Consider the following 25,330-nt stretch of genomic DNA (forward strand, 5'->3'; position numbering starts at 1 on the left):
CTAAAAAATTCATGAATTCATTGTTTTTAATTGCTGAATAGTACTCCATTGTGTATATATACTACATTTTCTGTATCCATTCCTCCACTGAGGGATATCTGGGTTCTTTCCAGCTTCTGGCTATTATAAATAAGGCTGCTATGAACATAGTGGAGCATGTGTCCTTATTGCATGCTAGGGAATCCTCTGGGTATATGCCCAGGAGAGGTATAGCAGGGTCCTCCGGAAGTGTCATGTCCAGTTGTCTTAGGAACCGCCAGACTGATTTCCATTGTGGTTGTACCATCTTACAATCCCACCAGCAGTGAAGGAGTGTTCCTCTTTCTCCACATCCTCGCCAACACCTGCTGTCTCCTGAGTTTTTAACCTTAGCCATTCTGACTGGTGTGAGGTGAAATCTCAGGGTTGTTTTGATTTGCATTTCCCTAATGGCTAATGATGTTGAGCATTTCTTAAGGTGCTTCTCGCCATCCTAATTTCTTCAGGTGAAAAATCTTTGTTGGGGTTGGGGATTTAGCTCAGTGGTAGAGTGCTTGCCTAGCAAGCGCAAGGCCCTGGGTTCAGTCCTCAGCCCTGTTTAAAAAAAAAAAAAATCTTTGTTTAGGTCTGTACCCTATTTTTTAAATATATCAGTGATCCCGACTATAAAAACATATAAACGGATGAAAAATTTGTAATATATAGCAGAGAAATAAATAATTGTTTTGAGTGAGATATATATATATATATATATATATATATATATATATATATATATATATATATATATATATATATATATATATAATGTACCAATATAGTCCCTGATAGAAAGGAGTTATTTCTTATTTTATTTTGTTAATCTTTTGTTATGTATGTAGCAAAAACAAATTAGTTACTCACCAGGAATATGCAGCATAGAACATCAACAAGAGATAACTAAACTGAAAACTGACTTGGAAAAGAAAAGTATCTTTTATGAAGAAGAAATATCTAAAAGAGAAGGAATTCACGCAAGTGAGATTAAAAATCTGAAGAAGGAGCTGCATGACTCAGAAGGCCAGCAACTAGCTCTCAACAAAGAAATTATGGTTTTGAAAGACAAATTGGAAAAAACCAGGAGAGAAAGGTAAGAATCAAATTATTTTCTCATCTAGCAAATATCTACTATGTGTATGTTGTGTGCCAAGTCCTAGGAAACTCAGGCAGTAGTCATATCCAGGTTCCAGCAGGGAGAAGTCAAGATTGCTAAGCAGTTCTAGCACAGCATGGCATGGAGAGAGGGCAGCAGGGGGAAGTGTGGAGGAAGCCCAAGAGCGCAAGAGGACCTTTGAGACATGCGAACTGTCCTGGGAGAAGTATGAGAAGTATGCCTTAGCTGCATCTGAAGAGCTAGGAGGAAGTAAGCTGGGAAGTGCCCAGGAAGAGGTGGCAGAATGTCACACAGTCAGAAAACAAATGCCACTTACTGTGATGGATACACACATAGAAAAACAGTGGTAAGAGATGAGACTATGAAGAAAAAAATACCCAGGTAAAGTTGTGAATTAATATAAGGCCTTTGCACTTACTCTGTTCTGAAGGATCAAAGGGAAGTTACATGTTAGTGTTTATATTTTGGAATGGTCACTTGCTACCTTGTGCAGAATGATTTAGAAGCATCTAAAGGAATCAAGCTGTAAAACAAGGCAGTAGTCTATAGATAGTATTGAAATTGAAAGAAAGTGTGGTAGATTCAGAAATTCTGCAGAGAAGATAGACTCTGCAGGACAGAAGGGAGTGGTGTGAGAGAGAGCAGAAGGAGTGGAAGTAGCACTGAGGTTCTAGGTCTCAAACAACTGAACAGATGTTGGCATCTGTCCTTGTTAATTATATTGAAGCCCACATTCTTGTAATGAATGCAAAGTACTGCTGTGGTAGTCTAGGAGTGGGCAGACTGAGCAGAGTCTCTGTCCTCTGGAGCCTGCTCTCAGTGATAAAAGACAGTAAAGAGAATGGTGGTAGAGCACATTATAAAATGATGTGTGCCAAGAACACATCAAAGGAGGAAGAGGAGGGTTTTACAGAGAAGGTGACTTCCCAGTAAATAGTAAATAAAGTTTAAATTTATGCTACTGTATAAAATCATTATATACAGAGAAGAGCCCGCCCATCTGTTCAAAAGTCCTGCGCACACCATGGAGTATTAAGAGCCCATTGTAAATGAGTTTCAGATGCTCAGTAGATATGGAGTTTTATATGTGGAGTAGGCTGGTTTCAGGGGTGAAATACACCTCCGGGTGTCACTCTCTGGTGTTAATGCTGTCTGTCACCTGAGTGTGATCATTTGAGAATAAACATAGAAGAGGGTCTTGGTACTGAGGCCTGCAGCATCCCAGTTGTCAGAAACTGGGAGATGAGATGTGATTCAAGAGAATTACAGGACCCTGATCAAGACAGCATGTCCAGTCTGTCAGTATATAGGACAGTATGAGGTCTGAACCAAGGAAAGAACTACACAGTGACATTTGCACTTAGCATCATGTGACTTTTGTAATAACAGTGTCACTGGAAAAGTGATCACAGAAGGAGTCCTGAAGGGGACCCAGTGGAACAGTGTGCAAGTAACACTGGTGCTTAAAGGTGTCCCTGCACAAGCAAGCAGTTTATCTCAAGTCACTTTGCTTTGTAGTAGTGGTGTGTGTGTGTGTGTGTGTCTAGTAGAAATGATAACATTTGTAATCTGACAGAAAGTAGCCAATTGATGGTCCAGAATAGTTGGGAGGAAGGTATAGATCAATGAAAAGATCAGCCTTACTCAGCAGGCGTATGCAGTTTTGCCTGTAGAAGAGACTGTAGAGTACCTGGGCTCCGGTGAAGTCAGCTAGAAAGGTGGCTCTGGTTTTAGTGTTGAGTTGGGAGTATTGAATGTGAAATGCTCAGGAGACATTGATGTGTGGGGTATGGCGTCAGTTTAAAACTCTGGCAAGTATCCAGTACAGATCTCAAGATCCAGTGGTGTAGTAGATAGTATCGGAGCCAGGTGCCAAGGTCAAATGAAGTACTCAGGGAGAAAGACTGTTTGGAGAGGAAGCGAGCATGTGAGGGGGCATTCTGGGAGCACTGGCATATACAGGAAAGCAGAAGGAGGGAGTTCCCGAAGGCAGATGGGAAGAAGCCACATCACTGCTTGCTTAGTGGCAGTCAGCACCCTCATCCGGAAGTAGCTGCCCTTGGGTGGTGATGCTGATGACAGGCAGAGTGCTCCTAGCTTCAGCTGGTGCTGCACACAGCTTCTTCCCCGTCAGTGCCTGTGCCTTCTAACAGGACACACTGACAAGACCGCAGTGCTGCACGCTCATGACTTCAGACATGAGGGCCTGGGGAGGGCCACCCTCACAGTTAAGAGGCCTGCACTTTTTAAAACTGTTGTGAGACCTAGAGAAGACAAAGACACTACTTTGGACAAAGGGAAAATGAGAAAGAAACTGCCAGGCACAGCCTATGTTTTTCATGGCTTGGGACTAGATAAGAAACAGCATTGAGCTGATGGGAAGCTTAAACTGGGAAGAAGATTTGGTAGTGGTGCTAATTGACTTTGGGAAATATAGTCTGGATTTTATAGGTCAGAAGAATAACATCTGCACCTGCCTCTTAGTTGGTCAGGAGAATACTGTACATATAGAGTAATCTAGTAGCTGATGGACAAAGTTAACCATTAGGACATATAAGCAAAGAGACACAGGTTCTTTGTACTATGTGTTTAACGTTTCTGTTACATTGAAATTATTTCAAGCCAATGTTATTAAATATCAATGTTTAATAATATTATTTATTATTCAATTCAGATTCAGATAATTATTAATTTCTAAGTATTAACCATTTTTACTGTTAATAAGCTAGTTTATTCTGATTTCTACATATTTGCTATGTAACTGTTACACAAATATTTTTTTCAGTTGACTTTTGATCCAATTCCTTTTTCTGATTTTCTGTTTTGAATTGTGTTAGTCAAAGTGAAAGGGAAGAATTTGAAAATGAGTTCAAACAACAATATGAACGAGAAAAAGTATTATTAACTGAAGAGAATAAAAAGTTAACAAGTGAACTCGATAAGGTGAGTGGTTGGGACTCCTTTGGCCGAGTGCATGCTGGATGTGGAGCACTGTGGTTTACACCTTGATTGTCACTTTGTATGTGCTGTGATAGTTCAGGTGGCCGTGTTTCAATGGCGAGTTTTTACTGTACCTACTGTGTCAGACTTAGCTTGTTCACCCCATCTTTTTGCCCTGCTGAACCTCTCCCCATCACCACCTTTTATTTGAGACACTGTTTCATGTAGCCCAGGCTGGACTTGAACTTATTTTATAGCTGAGATTAGCCTTGAATTACTAATTCTTTTACCTCTACTGGAATTACAGTCATGTGCCACCATGCCAGCTAATTTGTGTGTGTGTGTGTGTGTGTGTTACATATGTATGTGTATGTATGATATATGGCTGTATATGTGTAGAGACTTATGACTGACAATAAATTCACTAAAGTTATAGACTGACAAATCCTAGTAGCTGTAGCTGGCACTGTTGAAAGCAGGGAGCCTTCCAGTCTGTCCATCAGCAGGTTCAAGATCAAAGACTTCTGCAGTTCTACTTGAACACAGCTTGTTAGATTCCCTTCTGCCTGGAGTGCCTGCCCTGTTAGTGAGGATAATCTATGTTATTTACTGCAATAACTTAAATGTCAGTTTCATTCATAAATATTCACACAGACATATTCATAACAAGAATTGACCAAATATTTGGGCTCCTCTATTCCAGTCAAGATGACATATAAAATTTAAAACAATATGATTTCTCATCATGTAAACAGTTCCGTGAAAAGCTTTTCTTAGAGAATGTGAATTGATCCATTCTTGCCTCCTTGTACTAAGCTCAAATCCAAATGGATCAAGGACCTCCACATAAAGCCAGATACTCTGAAGCTAATAGAAAAGAAAGTGGGGTAGACCCTTGAGGACATCGGTACAGGGAGAAAGTTTCTGAACAGAACACCAATAGCGTATGCTCTAAGATCAAGAATTGACAAATGGGACCTCATAAAATTACAAAGTTTCTGTAAGGCAAAGGACACCATCAAGAGGACAAATCGGCAACCAACAAATTGGGAAAAGATCTTCATCAATCCTACATCAGATAGAGGGCTAATATCCAATATATATAAAGAACTCAAGAAGTTAGACTCCAGAAAACCAAACAACCCTATTAAAAATGGGGTATAGAGTTAAACAAAGAATTCTCACCTGAAGAACTTCGGATGGCGGAGAAGCATCTTAAAAAATGCTCAACTTCTTACATATAACAATAAATAAATAAATCTTTAAAAAAAATGCTCAACTTCATTAGTCATTAGGGAAATGCAAATCAAAACAACCCTGAGATTTCACCTTACACCAGTCAGAATGGCTAAGATTAAAAATTCAGGAGACAGCAGGTGTTGGAGAGGGTGTGGAGAAAGAAACCCCACTGCTGGTGGGGTTGCAAATTGGTACAACCACTCTGGAAATCAATCTGGCCGTTCCTCCAAAAACTGGGTACCTCACTTCCAGAAGATCCTGCTATACCACTCCTGGGCATATACCCAGAGGATTCCCCACCATGTAATAAGGATACATGCTCTACTATGTTCATAGCAGCCCTATTTATAATTGCCAGATGCTGGATAGAACCCAGGTATCCCTCAACAGAAGAGTGGATGCAAAAAAATGTGGTATATCTACACAATGGAGTACTATTCAGCCATTAGAAACAATGAATTCATGAAATTCTTAGGCAAATGGATGGAGCTAGAGAACATCATACTAAGTGAGGTAACCCTGACTCAAAAGGTGAATCATGGTATGCACTCACTAATAAGTGGATATTAGCCTAGAAAACTGGAATACCCAAAACATAATCTACATATCAAATGAGGTACAAGAAGAAAGGAGGAGTGGCCCCTTGTTCTGGAAAGACTCAGTGAAGCAGTATTCGGCAAAACCAGAACAGGGAAGTGGGAAGGGGTGGGTGGGAGGACAGGGGGAGAGAAGGAGGCTTGTGGGACTTTCGGGGAGTGAGGGGCTAGAAAAGGGGAAATCATTTGAAATGTAAATAAAAAATATATCGAATTAATAAAAAAGAAAAAAAAAGAAAAGTTGTTCCTATCAACATTACATGTTAAAAAGGCTGGCCTAGGATCTCTGAAAATGTACAAGGAAGAAAGAAATGCAGCAACTGATAGCAGCGGGGACCATTTGTCAGGAAATGGGTGGAGAGTAGTAGCATGAGACTTTAACTTAAGAAAATGTTTGTACATAATACATCACATACTTGAAGAAAACTGCCAAGCATACCAACAAACCCACACAAATCTCTGAAAAGACAGCAGGAGGATAAAACAGCACAAACAAAATACAAAATGAGAAGGAGCACAAGGCCATCAGTATAAACAGAGGTGTGAGAGTTAGTTCTCCACATGCAATGTGCATACGTTGATGTTGAAATAACTGTATTATATGTCTGAGAAAGGAGATGAAGAATTTGAACAAGTAACTGGATTTTATACAGAATAATCAAACGAAAATTTGAAAAATTAAATTACCAAAATACTTAAAAAGAAAGTTTTACCAACATAATGGAAACAGTAAATACACAACTAAATAAACACAAAGACTGGGGTTGGACAGGGCTTCAAAAAATAAAAAACAAAACAAAACTAAACTAAAAGGGAGACATAAAAGTGTGGGAGACATAAAAGTGTGGGAGACAAGATGAGAAGAACTAACACTATTTGTTTTCTCAAAAGAAGTGGGTGAGACTGTTGCAAAAACAATATTAAAGAATTAATGATCTAGATTATCTAAAAACGTGTGTGTGTGTGTGTGTGTGTGTGTGTGTGTGTGTGTGTGTGTGTAAACAGGCATACGTTTTTAAATGCCAGAATTTATAAAGCTGAGTCACAACACTGCCCAAAGCAGGTACCAGTATAGGATCCTAAAAGCAGCCAGAGAGGCACATGGTACTCAGAGGGTAAAAGACGGAAAGCTAAACCTCAGTGGGAGAGAAGAAAAGAAGCAAACCAGGAGAAAAGAGAAGGCACTTTCCAAACACTGATACAAAGTAACTACCCTTGTAAATGGTTAAATGTTGAGTTTCATAAAGAAACCTACAAATAAAATATGACATGCCAAACAATTGTGTCACATTCTCAGTGGATTGTGATTTAACGTAAGAAACCTAGATTAAGCTTTTTTTCTAAATAGAAATTTCAACAATGGGAAGTTTGTTTTCAAATGTTTCTATAGCATTTGTGTGTACGTGCATGTACAGGAAGATGGAGTAGAGACTAGAAGTTGGCAGTGGGTATGTTCCTCAGTAGATCTTTCTCCCACCCCTGCCCCTTTTTAAAGCTGAAATTAGATGAAGCTCACTGCTTCGTGTGGCCTGGATGGACAGTGAGCTACAAGTCCTCTACTCCGCCCTATGCTGGATTTGCAGGTGCCAGGTTCCTCTTTCCATGTCGCCTTTTACCTGTGTCCTGAGGCCCAGAACTCAGGTGTTCATACTTGGCACAACAAAAACTTATTGACTGAGCCATCTTCTAAGCCCCAAGTTTAAATTTAGGTATAAAATGCTTATATTTAAAGTGAAAGAGCCTCATTTTAAAATAATATTTATTATAGATAATTTTGTATAATAAAAATGTATTTTTTTCCTGGAGTATGAGTGAAAGAAGATTACTGTTGGAGAGGTAGGGTGGTTATTGAAGCTGGGTGTTGGGCTCTAAAGAACTCACAGCATCCATTACTTTTACTGATAAGTACATTATTTATTTTATTTCATTTTCTTTATTCTTTTGAACTAGTATTCATTTGTATAGTTTCTCTTATATTTTAAATAATCTTTATTTTTGTTTTATGTCTATAGATGTTTTACCTGCCTATATGTCTATACATTGTGTACAGACAGTGCCTATTTGGCACAGTATACAGTGCCTATAGAGGCCAGAAGAGGGCATTGTATCCCCTTGACCAGAGTACCAGTTGTTCTTCAGAGGATCTGGGGTTGATTGCTAGCACACACACGGTGGCTCACAGCCAAGTTTTTTTATGTGCTTGTAATTCTTTATAATAATTTTATAAGTTAAAAGGACATTTGCAGAAAAGGGAGGTAGGAGTGAGAGAAGAAGGAAGAGGGGATTTGGCATGAGAAATTAGATAACTTTTTCAAGTTGATGAATATTCACAATTAAGACCAATTTCATGTAGGGGTTGGCAAAAGGCAAAGAAAGCAGGAAATTTCAAATCGTTCATTGTTTCCAAATTCTTCAATGTGTCCTAAGTATTATTATATAGAATAATAAAAAGACAAACAGTTTTAATTGAAGGTTTTGCATTATTAGATGTGATAGCAGGTATCTAAGTACTGTAATGTCTTGTTCAGCCACTCATGCCTTCAAACTACCTTCCAGCTAACTTCGTTGTATGAAAACTTAAGTTTGCGCAACCAGCACTTAGAAGAAGAGGTCAAAGATCTAGCAGATAAGAAGGAATCAGTTGCCCACTGGGAAGCCCAAATCACAGAGATAATTCAGTGGTGAGTGCCCTCCAGAGTGCTGTGGTTGGGGCAGGGCTTTGGTCAGGTTGGTGTGACTCTGAGTTCCTGACACCCTCATTGTCTTCCTTTGCCATGGAAATAAAGTTACTTTAAGCTTGTAAAAATGGAAAAGAACTTGAGAAACACTTCCATCTGCTTTTGATGTTCCCTAAGATCAAAATTCCATATTTATGGTTATTTTAAGAAACTGATAACCTGAGAAAAATGTAAAAGGTGATCAATAAGTATGACAGCAGTTCACATAGGCATTTCTGAAGTCCTGAAAGATTGACTGGGGCTTAGATTCATAGACTGTTTCCTACACTCTGAGGACTAATTTTGATTATTTGGACTATGAATTTTGTCATCTTCATTTACTAAGTGATTGTTACCATGCTTGTAAAGGTTTGCATCTCTTTTACTACATGGAGAAAGAGGAACCTAGTGAAGACTTTTTTTAATAACGTTTATATTTATTTAAATCTTTACCCATTTTAACCTTTATATTAAAATAGTTAGTTCCTTTATATATCTACAAACCCATTTATTATTTATTAAGGATTTTAATTTCCTGTGATTATATTAGCTTAATCAGTTTTCTACTTTCCTTTATCAGATTTCGAATACCCTTCTTAAATCATAACCCAAATATGTCTATGCTGACCTAACTGTAGAGTTCTTCTGATAAGTAATCTTTGCTTTCACATGTGCCTAGATTGTGGAAATTTACTTGTGTTCCAGAAAACAGAACTGTTAGTTTGTTAGTGTTTAATTCCTATCTACACCATTGGATTTGTTTTTCTAAAGGGAGTCGTTTTAACATTTGGCCAAGTTTATAATGGAGCTGAACAATAATAAAGGGTAGAGCTGGAAAATTGCTCTATCAGCCAGTGTTTCCAAAGCCTGTGATCCCGCCCACTGCTCTGCTTCCCAGTGACAAGGACAATGGGAAGTGAGCCAAATAAGGGAAGGATTTTTCATTCATTCAGTAACTTGGTTGTTCATTTTTAAAGACAGTTTTCACCATGTTCTCATGGCTAACATCAAATTTTTGGTCTTCCTGAAGAAAAAGGAGCAGCATCTGAACCGTGCAGTGGAATAACTGCTGTGTGAAGATGCAGAGTACTGTGGATGATGGAGAGCCATCCCTGAAGTCAGCTTAACTACTGCAGTGAAGCACCATGCTGCATTAGCCACTGGTCCATAAGACAGCTTGAAATAACTAGAAATTTCACAGTAGGAAATTTGATTTTTAAAAGTGTATGTGTGTGGAGGTAGACCAGGATCAACTTAGAATGCTTCTTTAGTCACTGTACCCTTTTAAAAAAAAATGTATGATTTAACAAATTTTCTGTCTAAATCATAACTGATTTTTATTATCTCTGTGACTTTAAGATAATAAATAGAAACTGAATTTGGATTTCTTTAAGTTTTAACCTTTATTCTTTCATTATTATTTAATTTTTTATAAAACATTGGTGCTTCATTATAACCCTGTTTTCTGCAGAATATCATATTTGAAATTTTCTAACTTAAGCTTTAAATAAAGTATGTATGTTTTGTGAGATTAAATAAGAGAATCTAGATAATGAGAAATCTTAGTAGTCTTCAGAAAGCCTTTAAATTTGTCCAGTGTGAGATCTCGAGGGTCATTGTTTGTGGGTAACAGATGATTTACTGTTTGTCAGATGTAAGCTGGGCTTCCCTAAACACTGTCAGCTTCCATTCATACATAACCGAGTAGTTAATAGATCTGTCCCCACCTCCTGACAGGGAGCAGTAGCAGTATGGCCAGTCTTTTAAAGGAGTTCTTTAAGTATTTACGTTTTTGGCACTTGGTTCTTAATGAAGCTTTAAATTACATATGTCACTGAAGTTTTCCTGTATCCACCTCTCTCTCTCTCTCTCTCTCTCTCTCTCTCTCTCTCTCTCTCTCTCTCTCTCTCTCCCTCTCTCTCTCTCTCTCTCTCTTTCTCTCTCTCTCTCTCTCTCTCTGTGTGTGTGTGTGTGTGTGTGTGTCCTCCAGGGTGAGCGACGAGAAGGACGCGCGAGGCTATCTTCAGGCCTTAGCTTCTAAAATGACTGAAGAATTGGAAGCATTAAGAAACTCCAGCTTGGGGACACGAGCAACAGTAAGCCCGGCCAGGCCACACAGAGGCTCATCTCTGACCAGCAGAAAGCACTTGATAAATCTGACTACCGTAAAAGTTCTCATGGGAAATATTTTAGATCTTTATAAGAAAATATAACACATTATTGTTAGCTGTCATTGTGTAGCTACTTATTGTTGAAGGAACTGAAAAGAAAAAAACCAGTTGTTTACTTATATATATTTACTGTTATTTCTGGAAATGTATTGAAATGTAGTGAAAATGTATTTTCACAAGTTGTGTGTTAGTTCTACTCAGTTATCATTAATATTGATTATAAAATAGCTGCTAAAGGATGGCCTTGTTGGTCATCAAAGGGAGGAGAAGGCCTTGGTCCTGAGAGGGCTGGATGCTGCAGTATAGGGGAATGCCAGGACTGGATAGAGGGAGTGGGTGGGTTGGTGATTAGCAGGAAGTGGGGATGGGATAGGTTGGCTTTGGAGGGGAAACCAGGAAAGGGAATTACATTTGAAATGTAAATAAAATAACTAATTAAAAATAAATAGAATAAATAAGTAAATAAATAAATGATAACTAAAAAATAAAAATAGCTGCTAGATTCACTTGTACTATGAAATTTAATCTTTAGAATAAAATAGGGAACTAAGACATAGCCATATTATTCTGTAGGATATGCCCTGGAAAATGCGTCGCTTTGCAAAACTGGACATGTCAGCTAGACTAGAGTTGCAGTCTGCTCTGGATGCAGAAATAAGAGCTAAGCAAGCTATCCAGGAAGAACTGAATAAAGTCAAAGCCTCTAACATCATAACAGAATGGTAAGGACCAATAATCCAGTTTATAGACTTTTAAAGTTACATGTTTTGTTGCCTGTCTATTAGGAGTTGTTGTTTGTTTGTTTGTTTGTCTGGTTTTTTTTTTAAGCAAAAAATGAAGACCAAAAGATTGGGAATACAGTTCAGTAGTATAATGCTTGCGGGGCATGTTCAAGGCCAAAGGTCTTCCCCCAGCTCCCTGACAAAAGTGAGGAACCAGATTGGGAGATAGCTCGGTCACTGAAGTGCTTGCCTTATAAGCATGAAGACCTAAATTTGAGCCCCACATTTAAGAAAAATGCTGGGAGCCATAGCATCTGCCTATAATCCCAGGGCTGGGAAGGGAGAGGAGAGGAGAGGGAGAAAAGAGTGAGAGAGAAGGAGAATTCCAGCTCACTGGCCAGGCAGCTAGCCAGATCAGTGAGCTCCAATTCAGTGAGAAACTTCATCTCCAAGCCTAAGGTGAAGAGGAAGACACTGGTGCTGCCCTCCCTCTGTCCCACACATTTGTGCACACACACCCAGACACAGACACGTGAGACAGTGACCACAAAAAGGTGTCAGGATTTGAAAAGCAAAGATGTGAGTTCAGATAATGTCTCCTACAACCTTGTTCTCTTCAGCTCATCAACAGATGGGTCATTGATGTTAAATAGGCCGTTCTTTATTTCTGTTCTCATATGTAAAGCTTAGTTAACCCAGTTTTTTTCTATTAAATCTAAAATTCTCTCACATTCTGTATAGAATAAAACTTGTAGCCAGAACAAAATATAATTATCTGAAAATTGGGATGTCTACAATAGGCCTTTTACTTTATTGGTCAAATGGTCACTTTATTGATGTTAAATTTTGTGGGTGTTTGTTTGGGGGTTTGAGGTGTTAACTTTTGTAAAGGCAAAATAATTATGATTATTTTTATTATAATTATTTTCAAGGTTCCTTTATTTATTTAAAAATAAGCAAACTCCTAGTATCCAGGGCATTTTGCTACTAAACATATCCCCCTTGATTCTTGTTATAACAGTAAAATATCTATTTTAGATGCATAAATGATAAAACAAAAGTTTTTAATTGGATTAGATGCAAAAATGGTTCAGAAATAAGTTACAGGACTGGACAGATGGCTTAGCAATTGAGTGTCCTCAATGGTTTCGCAGGAACCAAGGTTTGGTTTTCAGCAGTTCGATCAGGCACCACACAACTGCCTGTAAGTCTAGTTCTGTAGAATCCAAAACGCTGGGGCCTCCTTAGGGAGTCTGTTTGCATGTGGTACTCATATAAACTCATATAGACAGACACACACGTGAAGAAACATAAATAAATCTTTAAATAATCAGTTGGTGGGTAACACTGGAGCAATAGTAAGTTCACAGTAAAAATGAAACTATAAATTTAAAAATCCTTCTGGCTCAAAAAACTCAAAACTTCCAAAACCCTGAGAAGAACCCCAAGACTACAAATTGAGCTGTAAGTGGTTTGCCACCCTGAGATTTACGCTATAGTCATTTTTTTCTTATCGAAGGACAGACACACTCCTGTTGAATTATAAACGTTTGGTGTAAATGACAGGCATAAATTAATAAGCATGTTTTAGTTAAATATGCTTGTGAAGCATTGAAAGAGAAATTTTTCTGGAGAATATGAAGTAGACCTCACATAAAGAATTACCGAATGCCATTGAGTGTCTGTTTCCTCTTGCTTTTACCTTGCAGTTTACACATTTGTTCATAAAGCAAAGCTGAGTCAGATTGACAGATATAAATGTGTGTGTATGTTCTAGCTTATACATGGTGATATATGAAGAAGGTTTAACAGGATTCTAAAATTAACCTTTGGTTTCATAATATTGTTAAATGTAATAATTTACCTCAGGGTCATCTGATGTTTTATAAAGGCACATGTAGCCTCTGCTCAGTCCTTGGTCACAGTGCGATAGCAGCAATCCTGTTCTGATGCTTTTCGATGCTAGGATTGAGCTAGGGCTTCCTTCACACAGGCCAGGCAAGTGCTCTGCTACTGAGCTGCACCCCAGACCTGGTAGCCCCCATCTTTACCTAAATGAGTGAGCCTGGCTTGCTTTATTAACTTGTATAATAGTGGGTGGCAGGCTGCATTTGTCTTTATGCAGTAGTTAACAGTCTTCTAACTTAGCCTCACAAATATTTAAACCCAATAAGCCCAGCTACACAAAGCTAATGACTGTTTTCCTTTCCCTGCTTATTTAAGTAAACTGAAAGATTCAGAGAAGAAGAACTTGGAACTGTTGTCGGAAATCGAGCAGCTGATAAAGGACACTGAAGAGCTTAGATCTGAGAAGGGTATGAGAATGTGTGTTTGCATCAGCGCTTGCTGTACTGAATGGCCATTGTTATACAAGAGCCAGCTTACTGCATAGATGGAGGATTCTTTCCATTAGCAACCACACATGTACACATCCTGGAGAGTTCATACACACACATAGTCATGTGTAGATACATGTGCATAGATATATACATGCAGACTGGATGAGCTAATATGTATTAGTTAATATACATTATATTAAGAATTTTTAATTACAAAAATAACTGCTTTGCCATGAACTTGACTGTTATCTCAATGTTAAAAAATGCTTCTTGAGTAACTTTTGAGATGGGATAAAAGTATTTTATGATGTATTTATAATGTTCTCACCTGTCATATGAGGTGGTCACTTCAATAGTGGTACTGTATGGTAACAAGAACTTAGTGAAGAAAGTTGAAAAGGGGGAAGTTGTTTTGGGGACAGTCTTGTTGAATAGCCCATGGTATTTTTGAATTCAGAATCCTCTTGCCCACTTCCCCAGAGTGCTAGGATTACATTTATTATCACTTTCTATGTGCCTACAGTATACAAAATCTTATGGGTACAGGAAAAACAGTCAGGGAAACTATAAAATAATTAAGATGACTAACTCAATATTAATTATTTTACTAATGAAGAATTATGTGGGTATTTGTTGTCTTTTTTCCAAGTTGATGCTTACATTGTTTGTCTCTTTTTTCATAGTTCCAAAACTTTATTATAGAAAAGTAGGAAGAGAAATGAGATAGAGAAGTAAAGAGAGAAAGAAAAGATACCACGTGGAAAGAGGGGGAAACAGGAAACAGGGATAAGAGCAAGGGCACGAGAGAGAAGCAAGAGAGCACACTGTCTGTCTTTTAAGATTTCCCAGAATATATTAGTATTTTTTTGAAAACTTTTGTTCTTCTTTTCACATCTACCTAGCTCAGAGCATATCATAACCCTATGATATAAACGTTTTATACAATTTTTCCATAATGTGGACATTACAAGGGTGATGATTTAGTAAAAATAAGTTCAGAATGTGACTTATTTTAGTAAAGACATGTTAGATAGAATTATCAAAACTCCATTTTTCTGGCAATGGCCATCATTAATTACTGGATTATATAAGGACTTTGTTTTTGGCTAAGAGTTTCTCTATTATTTCCTATATCTATAACACAGAGAGGGTTGGGTCTGGTTGGGTCTTTAATGCCTGCTTATACTAGGGAGAACAGTCTAACCACCTAAAAGCACTAAGGTACTTTATGGTACCTTTTTCCGTTGATTGTATATCTTTTTCTTTTTTTTAAAATTAATTTATTTATTTTATGTATTCACCATTGCTCTCTTCAGACACACGAGAAGAGGGCATGAAACCCCATTCAGATGGTTGTGTGCCGCCATGTGGTTGCTGGAAATTGAACTCAGGACCTCTGGAAGAGCAGTCAGTGCTCTTAACCACTGAGCCATCTCTCCAGCCCATTGATTGAATTTTTTCATGACAAACGTGAATAAGAACTCATAATACCAGGATAAGCCATCCTACCAAATGATCGTGCTTGAGTTTAATTAATAAACAGTGGAGAAGTATATTAAGGAAGAAAAAGAATACGTAATATGAGTGCCTGCGGCCCTAAAAGCAATTTAACCAGAATGACACCTGTGACAGATCAAATTGACTACATTATTTTTTATATTATATCCAAACTTAAAAGACTTTTAAGTTTCTGGCACATTGCTTTATGAAAGCATGTTAAACAAAGGCTTTCTAATTCAGAATATTGCAAAATTTCATTATGTTACAGCATCATGTAATGTGCTATTTAACTGAGTTTACAAAATGAGGGCATAGTCCTTTTCTATTTTTTATTTACTATTCCCAATATCTAGAAAAGTACCTGCTACAACATTTATGCGTGTGTGGGTGGGGGGTATAGAGAGAGAGAGAGACAGACAGACAGACATGTGGATGGGGGGTACATGCCTTTGCATAATACAGAGGTTAGAGAACAACCTTCAGAATTTAGTTCTCTCACTTTGTGGGTCTTGGAGATTGAACTCAGGCCTTCAGTCTTGGCACCAAGATCCTTTAGCTGCTGAGCCATCTCAGGTGTTCATAATAGGCTCATGATAAATATCTGTTGACTAAATACTGAACTGCCTGTTTGATAATTATGTTAGAATAACATTAATATTCAGATGCACATAAATCAGTGATTAGGAGATGACTAACTGTAAAATGCTTGCTTTGCAAGCATGATATCTGAGTTTAGATTCTGAGCATTCACATTTCCATCAACCCAGGATGATACACCTAAAATCCCAGCACTGAAGGGGGGAAAAAAAAACCTGGAGTTCACTGACAAGCCATTTTAGCCAAATGTGAACTTTGGTTTTAGTAAGAGACCATGTTTCAAGAACAAAACAAAACAAAATGGAGAAGGACAAAGCAACCTAACAGCTGACCTCTGACCTCTAGATGTATATGCATGGTCATACACCCAAATAGAGATACAAAGAGCACCTGCCCTATGCTGGATAGAGAAACAAACCAGTTGGCAAGTTTTCATGATAGAAATGTCAAAGCTGTACAGTGGGGGCTGGAGAAATGGCTCAGCAGTTCAGAGCACTGGGTGGGCGTCTAGAAGACCAGGTTTAATCTCCAGCACCCACGGAGTAGCTCACAGCATCTGTAACACTAGTCCCAGGGTTCTGATGCCTCCTGCTGACCTCCACAAGCACTGCCTGCACATGGTATACAGACATACGAAGGAAAAACATTCATATATACAAAATGTTTTTAAATTAATTATAGGCGATTTCTGCTTTATCTCCCCTAATATTTATTATCATCTTTATATTTAGAGAATTTTTGAGATTTGTATTTAAATTATCATAGCCAAAAAGTATATGTACATTTTTTTTAAAAAAAATTAATCTGAGAAAAAAGTGAATTTTGGATTCTTCATTTTTCAGTAATGTAATACATGAAATAGGAAAAATATAATTAACTATATTTATTTTATTAATGAAATAAATATTATATTTCATAAATGCTGAAAAGATTATTTTTTAAAACATATTTCAAAAGATGTACATTGTTTGTCTGGTAAATGAATTTAGAAAAATCCCAAATAGACAAGCTTCTAGTTTTATATTTTTTCAAATTTCCCTGAAGATATTTTATTTTATTATGATGTATTAGATCAGTGGTTCTCAACCTTCTTAATGCTGTGTGATGCCTTAATACAGTTCCTCATGTGTGATGACCCCAACTATAAAATTACTTCGTTTCTAGTTCATAACTGTAATTTTGCTACAGTTGCGAATCTTAATGCGAATATCTGATACACAAGCTATGGATATCTGTGAAAGGGTTGCTCGACCCCCAAAAGGGTCATGAGCCGCGGTTGAGAACTGGTGGACGAGACGGAGAGGTTAACTAGTGACTGAGGACTATCGTGTAAACTAGTCTAGCTTAACTGTTGAGTCTGTGAAACACTTAAGTATTTTGGTTTAACTATGTAGAGTTAATATGAATAACTTTGAAAACATAGCAGTTTTATTTTTAAAAACTGTAATAGATTGAGAGAAGAGAGGTTATCCATGAAAATTATTTTTAGTTGTTCTACTTTAAAAAAACAGTTGCCGCTGTTTTCTAGGTATAGAGCACCAAGACTCACAGCATTCTTTCTTGGCATTTTTGAATACGCCTACCGATGCTCTGGATCAATTGGAAGTAAGTACCTGCTCCGAAGACCCTCTGGGGTCCATTTATGGCTTACTCTGGGACCTAAAGTTACTTGTAGTAAAACTTTAATTGCAGCAGCATAAGAGAATCTAGCATCATATAAATAAGTGATTAGAAACAGGTAAGGGAGGAATGTCTGCATTCCATGGAAGTACGACCACATTTGTATGTAATAAAAACACCTAAGAGTCTGAAACCAAAAGCTGTTATTAGACTTGAAAGCAATTTCAACTTCAACTTCCTGAAGAAATGGTGAAAGCAGGGAAAATCCCAATTTTTGAAATAATTTTCCTTTTCTCCAAAGCTTGGAGGCACAGTAAAAATACTGAAAGCAAGAGCACACACTATAGCTACTGCCGGCTCGTGTTCCAAATCAGTTCCTGAAGGAGTGTGCACTAGAGATGCTTCTTGATAAAAGTGCTCATCTACACTGTTAGCTATACTCTGAAATAGTGATTATGTGGCTTTTTGTCATTCTTTCCTTCTTATTTAAATATTTTGCTGAAAAAAGTAATATAATGTCAAAGTATGTTTTATGTCAGAAAATATAAGTTACAGGTTATGGCCTTGTGCAGCAGTTAAAAATCCTGGAATCTATGTCAAGGCTTGGCTCTAAGAACTGGAAAGTGCAGGGAGCACAGGTGACAGGTCGTCCCTCTCCTCGCTTACCTTCCATCCGGCAGAGTGTGGGCAGAGACTCTGATACCCTGGTTCAGTCATTATTTTCAAAAGTGTACATTAATTTAATTAGCAGTGATTTGCCATGCACTGCCATTTTATTACATCCGGGACAGTAATTGAATTTCATTTCTTGGGGAAGGGAGGAAGAATCACTCTTTGAGAAGTAATCCCTAAGTTCTTGACAGTGGTGACAGTAACTGCTTTTCTCATTTACTTATTTGAACAAATGCCATTTGCCTTTCAATTGTTTTACAAAATTTTGATTTATTATTTGTTTGTATTAAATTGCTTCATTCATATTTTCTATTTTTTTTATTGCTGAATTCGTTAAATAGGATTCCTTTTCTTCTTCCTCATCCTCACTGATTGATTTTTTGGATGACGTAAGTCTTTGATTTTCAACCAATGCATCCTTCAGTAAAAAAAGATCAGTGAATTGATTTGAAGAATTTGCCTAGTAATGTAGTCAGTTTTAGAAATACCAGTTGGAAACACATGTGAGCCAAATGCTTCCTTCTTATAAATATAATGGTCTATCATTATTAAATGTAATATAGTAAAAAAAAAAAAAAAACACTTTTAAAAAATGCTTTGGCCTTTGGCAAGTCTCTGTGTTTCCATTCTTTACAAGAAAGATTGGAACGCTTGCTTATGCACTGTCTCTGTCCATGATAACAGTTTCTTTTGTCTTTCATGGTTTCGCTTTTACTCTCTCTTTATCTCTTTAGCACTTTGCTGTTCCTGTGTTGTTACTTTAAAAGAAGCCTCTGATGGAGTAATTAAAAAAGTGACATTTTAAGAGTTAACATCTTAGTTTTATTATAACACAGTAAGAATATAAATTAAATTTTAATGCAGACATATTTCTCTTCTAATGTGTAAAGTAATTTTAAGTAAATTGTGCACTATATGCCCCATTTGGCTGCATTAATATATTCTATCTGAACTAACTGTGTAGATTTAACACTGCATAGGTTTCCAGTGAGTGTGTGGTGCATCATCCCCATCTGCACCGGCTGTTACCTTCACTTTCTTTTCCACTGTAGATGACTTAGAATCTTTGATATCCTGTTGATCTTACAAACTCTGCAGAAATTAAAAGATGAAAGAGTTTAAATGTAAACAATGTATATTAAAGTGTTTTAAATGAGGGGAAATTCATTAAATATTTTATTCCCAATATTTTGTTAAAATACAATATTATATTCAGAAGATGATTTCGGCATAATTTTTCACAGGAAAAATGTTTATGTTGCTACTTTGTTTCCAACCCAATTCTCCGGTAAAAGAAAGCTCAACTCAATCAGTTAACAAAACAAGCTACAAGCCTAGATTGGACAGATCTCCCACTACATTACTCTATTTCCATCTATATTATCCCATATAACTTGCGGTTCTCCAGGCCATGAGCCTCTCTCTCTCTCTCTGCAGCTTCTCTGTTGATCCTGGTTGATCCCCCGTAGCTCCTCCTCCTCCTGTCTTTTCCCTTTCGCTCCTCCCCTAGACTCTCAGCTCCTCCCACTTCCTCCTGCCCAATCATTGGCTCAAGCCATTATTAGAAAAGTTAAGGTGAGGAGAAGGTTCACAAGGCAACTCATCTGCAGCCCCTCTGAGGAGTGGAATTAGCATCAAAATACAAGCCCAGGGCTATCCACAACATGTTTATATTATTTTTCAAGTTCCTAAACAACAAAGAGACTTTTTGGTGTGTTTGAAAATATTCTCAAACCTGTTCCCCTCCAAAATAAAGTTTTTTTTGTCCTTTTTAAAACAATAATGCTTAATGGTTCTGCAGTATAGTTGAAAGATAACTGTCCTGAAAACATCACATTCCATGTCTCAGTCTGCTGTTTGTTATGCTAAAACAATATTGTACTTTCATTATCGCATTAGGAAACTTGAGGAAATTACCGAGTTCTATTTACCAATAAACTATTTTCACTTTTCCTAAACAAGTTCTTGCCTCCATCCTCTGCTTTTCCATAAGCACTCAGGTTGTAAACTCTGAGCATCTCCACAGAGATCTGAGTGCCTCTCTGCAGACTCCTGCTGCAGGGCAGGAATGCTCTGAGCTTTCTCCTTAGGTGTAATGGAAGTGCACCCAAGCCAGACCCATTCATTACCAGCTGCACTTTCCCTCTCAGACCCCTCAGCAACTGTTACACGGCACAAGCTCACCCAGCACAGCACTGAATCTTCGAAAAGGGGCAGAGGGCTTCCTAGTACACAGTGAGTGGAGTGAGCTGATGGACAAACGCTGCTGAGTTTCTATACAGGTTATTTGGGGATTTTTGTTTTGGTTTGGTTTTGCTTCACGCTTTACCAAGGCACAGGTTGCTGTTCTTCCATTGTTCTGGTAAGCTCATAAGCTGCCTATTCCACTTTTCTAGCATGGAGTTTGAAGGAGATTACCTGGCCTTTAAATACCTAGGTTTACCCATCTGACAAATAGTTGAAGTTATGGTGCTAGTCTCATAAAGTGGTTTGAATATTTAAAGGAATTGTATAATGCCTTCAAGAATTTTAGTGTACTTCCTTACTAGCTTGGTTGTGTTCTCTTCACCTTTAGCTCCGTCTCTTGCCTGGCAGTGTGATTTCACTGAAATGCTGCTGTCCGTGCTCCTCACTTCTTACCCTTCCACTTGCTAGCAATATAAACCATAGCACTTTCTTTGGAATTGTTGAATCCCATTACTGTTGGAAAATGATAGGTTTTTTTTCTATTAGAGGGAGAGCTAACAGTGAGCTCCCATTTAAAAAAAAGTTTTCTGTTCTTAATTTATACCTTATTATATCACCCTCTTGTTATTTTGTTTGTTATTTATAACTATGACTGTTTCCCAGTGTTAACCATTCACTCATTTTATTATTAAAGTCAGTAAAATTATGTTTCAGTACTTCATGTTTCACATCCATCATATGATACTATGAAACACAAGTTCAGTAGCTCCTATTGTTAGGTATTTAGATTCTTAAGGAGTGATTGAATCTTCATTCTTCTTTATCCTATATCTATATACCTATTATCCTATACCTATTATGCATCTTCTTTATAATGTGTGACTTTCCCTGCAGTAAGTATGTTCTAGTCCTTAACGAACCTCAAATACCATCCTTTTGGTCATTCCCTTCTGTCTTCTGTTATTGCTATAGAAAGGAATGTTGAAGGACTAAGGTTTAATTGCAGCTGGAGCCTCCACATTTAGGACAGAGGGATCACAAGTTTGATTTGGTGTTGTGTCTACATATCATCTGTCTTCTCAGTTCTTCCCCACACACATGTCCAGGGTTATCTTCAGAGTTCTCGGTTTTATTACTAGTAGTCCTTGCCTCCAAGTTTACCTTCTGCTCTTCTCCTACTTTTATTCTTTGATTTGGGCTACTGAAATTACCATTTCATTGTTTAGAACAACATGGGTCTAGTCTCCTATTCACTATTTTTCCTGAGATTGTTTTGTCTGTTTATTTACAATTCATATGAATGCTGGAATTTTTATCAGGATGGGGAGATGGTAAGGGCAGAGTGCCTTAAGTCAAGCTGTGTGGTTGATCCTGTGTAGGAATCGCTTTGGTTTATGTAACTTCAATCATTTTGATCCCCAGGAAAGAGAAGAATCAGGCAGAGCAGGGGGTGTGCTCAGTATTCTGCAGCTGTAATGTAAGAGGTCGGCTGTTTGGCCAGTTTGCACACAGTGTGGACTTCAGAAGAACCCTAGAAAATATCGAGAACAGTGGCCTAAGCCTTTGTTTATCACACCTTCCTGTCTGTAAGAGTGGCCTTAGCAAGGGTGACTTTTAGGGTTTTCATCTTTAGGGAAAAACACAAGTGTAGAGACAGGATTTGTGTGGCATTTCTTAACACACGTAAAAAGACACATAGTTTTACGAAATGAAGGGCACCATGACAACAGGATATAGGAAGGGCTTCCCGTATTTAAATTGCAGTAGAAAAATAACATAATCTCTTCTTCTGTGGAAATCCATATCTCTTCTACCTTTCCTTTTCACTCAGCTCCATACATATCCCTAATCCTGGTGAGTTCACATGAGTCTCAGCCTCACTTTCTGCATAGCCAACCAGATGAGGACAAATAGAAATTAAAGTTCTAGTATCTGAAGTTCAGACATGGAAGAAGATACTGGATCTGTAATCCAGCTTTCTGCTTACCTCATATTGCTTTTCTTTCTCATATTCTGTCAAACAAGAGAAATAATTTATTTCAGCAGGCAGAGTTTATACATAAATTTTAGCCTCAATTAAAATCTTATTGAAATGCTCCAGAATATTGAACTCAGTCATGCTTCCTCCCTTCGCTAGTGTCATGATTTTACCATCGCTCTCATGGTGATCCACAGACCTTACATTTTCACATAGCCAATCTCAAGGTCTGAAAATGTTGTCAAGGTGGACAGATTAGAACTGTGCTCTTGTTTTCTCTGTTGTCAGTGCTGATGTTTCCTAACTTAGCTCTCAGCATTTTAAAAGTCACCTTTGAAAAAGAGTAGGAGTTGGTATGTAAAGGTATAAACCCAAACTCCTTAATTATATATTTCATGAGTGGGGTGTGTGTGTGTGTGTGTGTGTGTGTGTGTTTTACTGTGGTTTGAATAAATTTTATTAAATGTTTGCAAACAGTAATTCAAAATTAAATAGACCCATTGTTGAAACTATTTACGACTTGATGGAACTCTGCCGTGTGGATCACTCTGTGTGTGCAGTGAACACTTCAGCCTTAGACCACATCTGAGCACTTGTTTCCTTATTGTTATTATCCTACACTTTTTCCTGGATATCAGTGTATTTGAATGTATCAAAATGATGGTGTTGCACATATGTCTGTATGCTATATGTTGGTACAGAGAGCCTGGGGCCTGTCCTATGAGTATGTGTAACGTGGTGTTCTCTCTCTGTTGAAGCGCTCTCCGTCCTGTACTCCAGCTAGCAAAGGCAGACGTGTAAGAGACTCTCGCACTGTGTGCTGTCCCAATGCCTTCTGCCTGTGTCCTGCCCCGGCCTTTGGCTGCAGAGCCCTTGAGCATGCCCCATGTGTCATTGCACCTCTCCTGCATGTGCTGCTGCTCCTGCTGCTTCTCCTCTTCTTCCCTCCCCTCCCTGTGGCTCTCTCTAGTCCTCAGTTTTGGCTTTGGCAGCAGAGCTTTAGGAATGTTCTTCATGTAAATTTATACAACTGAGCCTCAAAACATTAAGATACCTTTTAAAAGTGTGCCGTCTAAGTTATTGAAATACAAGATAAATAGTTTCTCATAGAAAATCTGATACACTCAAATGTGTAGTGTCCAGGCCATTTGTAGACCTTGTTGACTGGATTTTACATAGATTGGTTCTGAAGAAATTGTGAGGTAGGTACTTAATGGATGTTAAAGGAATTTCCCTAAATATCTTACACAGTATAGATTTAGGAAAATAATTTTAATAATGCTTTTTTTTGTAATCTAAGATAGCTTCAAGATTTAAAAAGCTTCTATACATTATTGACTCTGGAAACATCTTCCATTGCCAGTGTGAGCTCCATGCATCTGGACCTCAAAGTGTTTGGCCACTTCCCAGGCCCTGTGTGGCTCTTACATGCTCCAGGTGGAGAACCAGTATGTGGAAAGATTGTGGGCTTTCATAAGCCAGCCTGTCCCAGCACCTGCCAGACACACCACGAAGATGCATGCAGTGTTAAATAGCTCTAAAAGACATTCATTGGAAGATAAAAAGTGTAACTTTAAGCTGTCAGCTTCATGATTAGCAAGCACCTTTATTCCAAAGTTCCTAGAGATGAAAAGTTGGAGATGAAATACTTGTTGGTGAACATGAGAGGTAGTAGGATGGCCTTTGATTCTTGTGTTCTTTCTGAGCTGATGAAGGGTTGTCACACAAACATGAGTAAGGCTAGCATTACAGATAATTTGAGCATCCCCTCAACTGGCAGTGTTGGACTCAGTGGATCTATGAGTTCATCTGCCCTCTATTAACACAGGTCTATAAAAGATTTCTGCTTCTACATATATCTTGATTGTTTTGATATTTATAAAGTTAAGCCAGTATATACTTGTATCTATCAAATTAATCTTGAAATGTGGTAACTATTTTGTAATGGGAAGGTTAGCATCTGTCTGCCCATCTATACTAGATTTGAAGTATCAGCCTGTGATCTGAATGAATTTACGATGGCTTGTTTTTAATAAAGTTATAATTCAGAAATGGTTTATTTTATTGATGATTTTATTAAATATTAGTTTTACCTGATTAGTAATCCATGTACACTATGGGAGATTTGGCCACAGAACATTTCATTGACTCAAGAAATAAGAAAAAATAATTGAGGGAAGTGACTACTCTATGATTTTCACCCCTAACCCTGCATCTTTATATGACAACATCTAATAAGGTGCCATTAACCAGAGCCTGTCAGTTTGGTAGTCCTGATTATTCCCTTTCCCAGCTTCCTTCAGTCCCTCCTTGGCTTAGGAGCTGACTTTTTTCTTTAATTTGTAAAGCAATGTGTTTTAAGGACATAATTGAAGAAGTCTAAATTGCCCAGTAGTTAAGTGGGAACTTTCTAGTGGTGTTGTAAAGTAGTCTCTGGGACATAGTTGTAACGTTGTTATTTCCCTAGGATACAAATACTTACCATTCCTTATTGTGACTTTGTGTCTAATGTTGACATAGGATTTCATATATACCATGTTTTCAGATGGTTAATTGCTTTTGTAAACTTAAAATTCTTTACCCTGAAATAGCACAGAAATAAGGAAACATCTAGGAGTTGGCCATTCCTATGCTATTAAACCTCATCTGCAGGTTGAAGGCATAAAGTTCTATTAAGTAATAAATTAAGTATGCTATAAGAAAAATGTTATAAATAGTATTGTTAATGTATGGATACAAATGACTTGGGGAGAGTTCCATCTGATTCTTTTAATACTGAAAGGCTCAGACTGTCTCATTTCAGATTGTTCCTTTAGAATTTGGAGCAGAGACCATAAAGAGCCAACATACAGCTTAATTTCCTGTTACTTTTCTTATAGAGTCCATATTCAAGTCAAAATACTGAAAATAACTTTAGGAG

The 25,330-nt window shown here is 37.7% G+C and overlaps 1 protein-coding gene across 4 annotated transcripts in view; it reads left to right on the forward strand.

The window, feature by feature from the left end:
• Cdc42bpa (CDC42 binding protein kinase alpha) overlaps nucleotides 1–25,330 on the forward strand; it is a 205,275-nt gene that overhangs the window by 139,466 nt on the left and 40,479 nt on the right. For all 4 annotated transcript variants that reach the window (XM_052201219.1, XM_052201217.1, XM_052201220.1 and 1 more), the window contains 7 exons: nucleotides 861–1,108; nucleotides 3,970–4,075; nucleotides 8,464–8,588; nucleotides 10,615–10,720; nucleotides 11,369–11,517; nucleotides 13,741–13,832; nucleotides 17,482–17,558. In XM_052201219.1, coding sequence (XP_052057179.1) covers nucleotides 861–1,108; nucleotides 3,970–4,075; nucleotides 8,464–8,588; nucleotides 10,615–10,720; nucleotides 11,369–11,517; nucleotides 13,741–13,832; nucleotides 17,482–17,558 — 903 coding nt within the window. The remainder of the gene's footprint in view (nucleotides 1–860; nucleotides 1,109–3,969; nucleotides 4,076–8,463; nucleotides 8,589–10,614; nucleotides 10,721–11,368; nucleotides 11,518–13,740; nucleotides 13,833–17,481; nucleotides 17,559–25,330) is intronic.

The sequence above is a fragment of the Apodemus sylvaticus genome, chromosome 12 (genome assembly GCF_947179515.1).
Source record: "Apodemus sylvaticus chromosome 12, mApoSyl1.1, whole genome shotgun sequence".
Taxonomy (NCBI): Eukaryota; Metazoa; Chordata; class Mammalia; order Rodentia; family Muridae; genus Apodemus; species Apodemus sylvaticus.